The sequence below is a fragment of the Bombus vosnesenskii genome, unplaced genomic scaffold (genome assembly GCF_011952255.1).
Source record: "Bombus vosnesenskii isolate JDL3184/JDL3185 unplaced genomic scaffold, Bvos_JDL3184-5_v1.1 scf7180000013297, whole genome shotgun sequence".
NCBI lineage: Eukaryota > Metazoa > Arthropoda > Insecta > Hymenoptera > Apidae > Bombus > Bombus vosnesenskii.
This window is the reverse complement of record NW_022882947.1, coordinates 2,097,007-2,104,313: the sequence shown is the minus strand read 5'-3', so window position 1 is coordinate 2,104,313 and position 7,307 is coordinate 2,097,007. Positions and strand designations below refer to the sequence as shown.

At 36.8% G+C, this 7,307-nt stretch overlaps 1 protein-coding gene across 1 annotated transcript; it reads right to left on the bottom strand.

Annotated features, from left to right (window-relative positions):
* Positions 1 to 1,657: 1,657 nt before the first annotated feature.
* Positions 1,658 to 5,084, bottom strand: LOC117233587. The gene is made up of 3 exons (XM_033494033.1): positions 5,020 to 5,084; positions 4,317 to 4,489; positions 1,658 to 3,145 (listed from the first exon to the last, which is right to left on the bottom strand). Exons 1-3 carry the CDS (start codon positions 5,046 to 5,048, stop codon positions 2,280 to 2,282), a joined length of 1,068 nt encoding a protein of 355 aa, XP_033349924.1. The 5' UTR covers positions 5,049 to 5,084; the 3' UTR covers positions 1,658 to 2,279.
* Between the last annotated feature and the right edge of the window lie 2,223 nt (positions 5,085 to 7,307).

Sequence of the window (7,307 nt, the reverse complement as noted above, 5' to 3'; positions counted from 1 at the left end):
TTACATTTATTTAATTTCGTTTCAGAATTATTCGAAATTTTATTATTGTTTAAACAATATCTCAAATATAATCGTAACAGGTTTCTTTTATGTAATCTTATTGTGAAATAAAATTCGCAGGAATGACAAGTGATAGACTGATGGGATATTTATATTAGAGTAGCAGTCCTTAATGTTTTGTTTACCACGGATACCCTTTAATAATTTCTTTTGTTTCAAAGAAACTAATTCAAACCTTATCACCAGACCACGCCCTATGCCTGTCTCTGTTCGCGTACCTCAACTTACATACGATTATGTTTTTCCAGTAATAATATTATCTATGTTAACGATCAATAATAGGAGAGTAATGAACAAACATAGATAAACAATGTTTATTCTGAATTTGCACATTGCGTGTATAACGTTCGAGATTACGTATGCAATCTTACAAACACAACGAAACCTTCGATTAAATGTCATGTGAATATCAATTAGAAATATATTTCGTATACAAGTATCGGTATCGTTTTAACGTAAACAAACAACGGATAGGGTCAAGCTACGAAGAAGCGTAAATACGTGGCACGTGCCACGTCTTGAGTAGCGACCCGAACGCACGGATTCGAACATCGAGTAAAGCCTCAAATATTTATACAGGGTATTCATGCTCTCACTAGTCAGTGGTTTTGTCGTAAACGATAAGTATGAGGAAAAATCGGGAGAGAAAAAAAATAACTCGCTCAAAGCGAACTACATAGTCGCGATAAAGATATTTTAACCTTAATTTCGTGGAATTTATGAGACGTAAAACGAAGAAAACATAAATACAAGAGTACAGCGTTGCATCTTTCCATATTTTTCACATCACATGGTATTCTTTGCATTCTGCATTGCAGAATGCGCATGAATTTTTACACTTACGAAAAAAATATTATCGTGAATATGTACTTCACTTTGAAGCATTCGTCTTTTTCCTTTTTCATTCTCACCTCATACTCGTCGTTTACGAGGAACACGCTGCTTAGTAATAGCGTGTGGACACACTGTATTTAAAACACCCACTAATTGCTCAGTAAGAAGCTTTAAATTTAGGGAGAAAAGATTTAATATAAATAAATAAATATATATATGTACTCCTATTAAATATTTCGTATTCGAACAGTTAAGTAATAACTTATGTGCGAGGAACCTCGCGTCTCTCTGTAGTTTCGCGTGAGTTATGCAGGAGGGACGATTTGGAGAATGTAGATTTGACGTGCATCGTACCATCCGAGGATATATGGAGAACATGACACGAACGTATGTTTCACGTGTGAGATTTTTGAGAGTGCGGAATGATTCAAGACAGAAAGGATAGTGTAGGAGTTGTGAAAAGATGTGAGAGTTAAGAGAAACAGTTTCTGAGAGGATCGAAAATCGATTCGAGCGAGAGTTATAGTATCGTTAGTCTCTTTTAACTGGAGTTTTGTTTGTTTCTAAAGAAAAAAATTGTACTTTCGATTTGAAAAATAAAAAACGATAATTAATAAAAGACACAGAGGGTTAAAAAGTTACTACTATATTATCGTTATTTTATTATCAAATCCACATTTTATTATCTTAGTTTCGCATTTTCCGTAAAATAGTCGTTTGTTTTACGTTTCATATTTCTTATAAAATCTTTCTGAAATATTTTGATACTCGACATCGTCACCCTCCGTGTTTAATTTTTCCCATCGAATGCACGTCCTTAGGCAGGAAATTTTAGGTCACTGCGTGTACTGAATTCCTAAATTACACCGCAGAAATGAAACGCACCATGCAAATGAATCTGAATTACAAGCTCGACGATGAAACATTTTTCCGGGAGCGCGTTCAAAGGGGAGTTTCGAAGCTTCGTTTGCTCGCTAGGTATAAAGAGTTTAAAATGGGCGGTATTAAACAAAATGCTGACGCGTTGAGAAAGTGACGTACTCTCCTGGAGGCAAAATGTTCGAAGACGAGGGTGAACCAGGTGTGGGTTTATGCAAGACAAGCATTCCGCTGCATAATTTCAGTCTTAAAGTGCACTTTATTAAAATAACAACCACAAAGTTGCGACAGTCGGAGTAGGATCGATTCGAAAGACACGCGTTCATCGCAAGAACACGCGTGTTATTCCTAATCGCAAATATAAAAATTTGTATTATTTCTTTCTTTTTTCGTTGTAAGTTATCGCTTATTAAATGTAACTATATCACACTTATTTGGGCATTAGCTCTATTTAATCATCTTTGGTATCAAAAAATAAATAATTCTTACTCCGAGGATTTTTGTATTCAAAGATTTCCAAATATTTTAAATTTATCAAAATCGATGGCTTCCAAAAAGTTTCGATGCGTTTGAGTCGTCATAGGCACCGCGATTCGACTGTCTAATTTTATATTTAACTTTTGCTCCATACTGAAGGCAAACTTTGATATATTCTCTTTGTTCATGTCGTCCGTGACGTGTTTACATTTCTTCGTCCGCCTTTGCCGCTTAATTTTGCCTGGAACAATCTCTTTCGCTAAATTCGTTTTGTTGTGGTCGGTATTATCGTTTTGATCCCACAAAGGAGTGTCGAATTCGTGCACGCTCGATCTGAATCGGTGCAAAATAAGCTTCTTCGTCGGCAACTCGAGCGAAAAGGAGGAAACAGACGAACCGGAAACTTTCGTTCGAACATTGTCCACGCCGTTCGTGCACTCCGTTTTTTCGATATTTTGCTGCGACGAGATAGCGATCTTCACAGTTTGCTTCTTGTCCTGCTCCTTTGGTTTCTCGTTTGCTTTCTCGTTTACTTTGCCTGGCTGTTTCGCAGAGGAGGACAATTGCTTCAAAAGAGATTTCAATCGATGATCGGTGAGAAAACTTATCAGAGGTATGTTCTCTATGTCGAACTCGTTGCAGCTCACTGAATACTCCAAGCTGACTTTCGTCTGCATCCGATCCTTCACGCAAATTCTGCTCGATCTCAATTGCCTGTCGCACGAGTTGTCAACTTGCTTCTTATGCCTCGGTGCAGAATCTTTTCGATAATCGATCGGTAGCAGTTCGTTGATGATTTTGTACTTGGTTCTCGAGATGACCGCGTAGGGCCTTTTCGAAGGATGAAATTGCTCGCAATGAACATAATAATCACCTTTGGTGAAGAAACTCTTACCTGCGTGAAGAAGAACGATTTTCTTTAGTTTCGAAAACGATCATGTTTCGGACGGCTAGAGTTGATAAGTTGATAGGATATACGAGAGTTCAATCATCTCGGTTCTCTTACGCAATAATTTACCGATTAATAATATCAATGATGATTAATGACTCGACGAATCGATTATTTATGAAGCTATGGCTGGTTTATTACCTAACTTGTTGCTGTTACAGTTTCCAAGAGAATTTACTAATACTGGTAGCTTTTAACTCGTGATTTGTCAAAATTCACTAGTTAACTAGTTAATTTCTAGTTAACAATACCGTGGATCGATAGAAACGAATGTTAAAACGTTTCCCGACAATGAGTGCTAAGGATTAACGCATAGAGACGAAACAGATACGAAAACAGATTTTACATGTCACAAAGTAAAGTTTTAATACTAAAAATTAAACTAAAGAGTTTCGTTTTGGGAGATAACTTGTTGGAGCACGTTGTGTGAGGTCGCAACGAATTGATCTACCGCAGTGAAATCATACGCGGAAATTGACACCAGAACACATTGATATTCTTATTGGAGAGTGCCCCAGAAGCAGAAGTTAAAGGATGGCGGTTTTATCGGACGAACAACCAAGAATGCGTCATAACACTATCTCCAACGCGGAGGATCGTTCGGTTTATTTAGAGCGTTGCGTATAATCGAGTCGATCTCGGAAATATTAGACGGAGCTCGCGTATTTATCAAACGATCTGTTCTGTCGATCTTCTAGCGTGCTTATTGTGTATCTTCTCCTTGATACTTTTGCTATTTTGTCTAATAACAATGTATGCAAACCAAAGTATTAAATAAACAAAACGCTCTTATAGAAGAATACAGTGACATCACCGATGTTGATATCCGACGATACGTATAGCAGAAATTTTTTTAACGATTAGCAGATAATAAATAAACTAAAGAAACGCTTAATCATCTTTTAAGAAGCTAGCGGCTGTTTTCTATTTATACGTATTAACCATGAAATATCTCATGAACTTAGGTCACGTAAATAAATACAAAAGACGACGAGTATAGACGTCAAACGCACTGAAACAAAGGTTTTGTTCAACACGTACACTCGCCGAACCAGAGTTTTTGTTTGAGACTAGTTTTTGTTAGATTAGAAAATTTTTTTGGAGAGTGTATAGTTACCGCAACAAATGTTTAACTTTTCCCTTGAATGGATCCTTTCTTTGTGACGTTGCATGTTATAGTATCGACTACTTTCGTATTTGCAACAGTTGCAAGTATATATCGTCCGCTGTTTTTCCTTTTTTCGTGTTTTTCGTTCTCTTAATGCAGGAGCTTTGTCCCCGTTCTGGTAACTACAATCGTATATTAGTTATCACGTGTAATATTTCCAGATAGAAAGTGCGAGAACTTTACAGTAATATAATTTCGTGATACGGAAATTATGTAAAGTGGGAAAGATCAATAATCGGAATATTAACCGAATTTGTGAATTCGGGTAAAATCAAGAACACGTAGGATTATCTTTATTTTCGAATAAACTGCCGTAAATTATGCGAACACGTGTGCCAATATCTCTTACAAATTGTGGAAACTTTCTTTTTCATTAAAATTCATCGACTCCGTTATCTTAGATCACATGACGTAAAATATATGTACAATCGAAATACGTAACCGATTGTTCACCGATCGTAACATTCGCAGTAACAAAGACCAAATGTAGCAAAAGGTAGTCTGCAAGCAGATTTCTATTAATCGGCTCGATAACGCGAACTCTATTCGAATAAGCAGACGGTAGTTTCGATCAAATCCGCGAAATGATCAAATTAATTAACATAATTAATTAATTAACATAAAATAAAAAGAGGATGGTAACAATTCTTACACGTTGTCGATCTCTTCGTATATTTTCATTGTGAAAACTTGAAAAAGACGTAGAGAAGTCACGAATATGTGTTATACTACTGCCACTCGAAATCCGAACGATGCTCTTCGCGAACGTGCCAATGACGAACTGAAGCGGTGCTAAGAAAGTTCAAAGGGAAGGATCGTTTGACAGTATCGATGCCGAACTCACGGTCAAAAGGCGGTATCTCTCTCCTCTCTACCCCTCTGTTCCTCGTGGTTTGTTTCGTCTTGGACCAATCTAAAATTATCGACAGTTTTTTGTTACCAAGCTAACTGAAATAGTAGCAAAAACAGTTTGGACCGTTGTTGATCTTTTTACGGTAATCCTTGCGAATCTTTGCGATGACTTTTTTAATCCACGAGAAATTCTTCAAATACATATCTTCTACGATTTACACGAAAAATATTAATAATTTATATTAATCGGCGGAAGTTTTGAAATAATTTTGGTCGCAAGACTTTTTCATTCATTGGAACAGACAGAAACGCGAGATACGCGAACGATAGAAATTTGCTTACGGAAGAAACGCAGCAGGAAATTTCTATTTGCATTTCGATAACACTGAATTTTCGATGTATCGGTAATGTACATTCCCGAAACACTTTCAGTGTCGTTCGGTCAGGAGACGCTATGCATTTTAAGTGGTAGCTATCGGTTAAGAAGCTGCACAGAACGAATTTCGATAGGACAGCGCGACGCTCGAATAATAATCAACGTTAATTGTAGACGTGCGTAATGGTCTCCAGTTTCTATAACGTGCTTACGAATAGTTTGTCTGCTTTTTAGGAATCGCAAATGAATTCAATTTGCTTTTACTATCCTTTAAGGCATAGTTCTCGCGAACAATTGAAAATTTAGAAACTATTCCGTGTACGTACGAGTTTAAGCTCAGATGTTCGAAGAATATTCTACTTCTTTGATATTATCTTACGATAAAATTGCTAATCTCATTCCTAAAAAATTGTTCAAATAAAAATTGCTGCCGTAATTTAATTTTCTGCTCTGCTTTTAGCCAAAATTCAAAATATGGAAATTTTATGACTAGCTTTTTAATATTTTGCATGCGAACATTTTTGTGATACGACCGACCGGTAACTCCGGTAAACACGCTTTTAACGAAACATTCTAAAATTAAAAAGATTGTCGATGTTTGAAAAATTTAGTCATATATATGTAGTAGGGTTTTTTCCATATCCATTTTTTATCTGTAGGGATAATACAAAAAACAATTTTTATATTAACAACGTCGATATAGCAACTGCAGTGAAACGTAGAAAGTTGAAACATCCCAGTTTTGGAAAGATGGATAAAGAGAATTTAACGCATCGTTTAACGCAGGTTGAAAAATCGATATGTGCACAAGTAGATGGGTAAACATTCTCGAAAGTGTGAACAAACTTGTAGTACGTGAAATCAGCTCGGACAACGATGCAAATTTTCGCGATTAGAGTGCAACGAGACAGCGACCCATAAAGTAACAAGTCGAACAAGACAGAGATCCAGGGTTAGGAGTAAGCAGTACCTGGACAACTATATCACAGGTTGTACATCGCAGGTTGCAGCTAAGCCACTCGTAAAAAGTAAACCGCTCGATCTTGAGAGAAATAGTTCTGGCCAAGAGAATCCTGCAACCGGCCACTGAACCCACGACCTCGGGAGTCAAATACTTCACGAAGATGCAATACAAGTCGCGAAGATGTATCCTCCTCGTAAAAACTAGACCCCGTAGCAGCCTTTCTAGGTACAACGTGGACTTGCGTAGCCGTACGGAATCGCAGATCTCTTTCCAAGTTTAAATCACGACCGTGGATCTTATACATTATCTTTAGATATAATTTTTACATTATTTTCAAATTATTGAAGATTCGTTTCAATATCGTTCGATCAATTAAAAACTGATCTAGGTTGGCAGGATTTATTTCCCCCGTCTCGTTTTATTTCTGTTCATTTAGGTTTTGTAAATATTCTACGACACTTTTCTCGATTATTTCGGGTTGAGTTTGAAATTGTGTTATTTCTTAAAGATAAACTTGCGAACAAAGCATTTATCCATGTCAATTGTTTCTTTTTGTTAATTTTTATTCTTGCAATAATCGTGCGAGATGGATTGGAAAACGAGGACAGTAAGCCACCAGTGATTCAGATACAAGCAATTCGAAGAATCTTCTTCTGGTTTTGCAATAGCGGCAACTTTTTCCCCGAGCCGTCGATGTAACGTAATTATTCCGTAGACCTTTCCTAACGTTTATCAAGTGGCCAGCGAG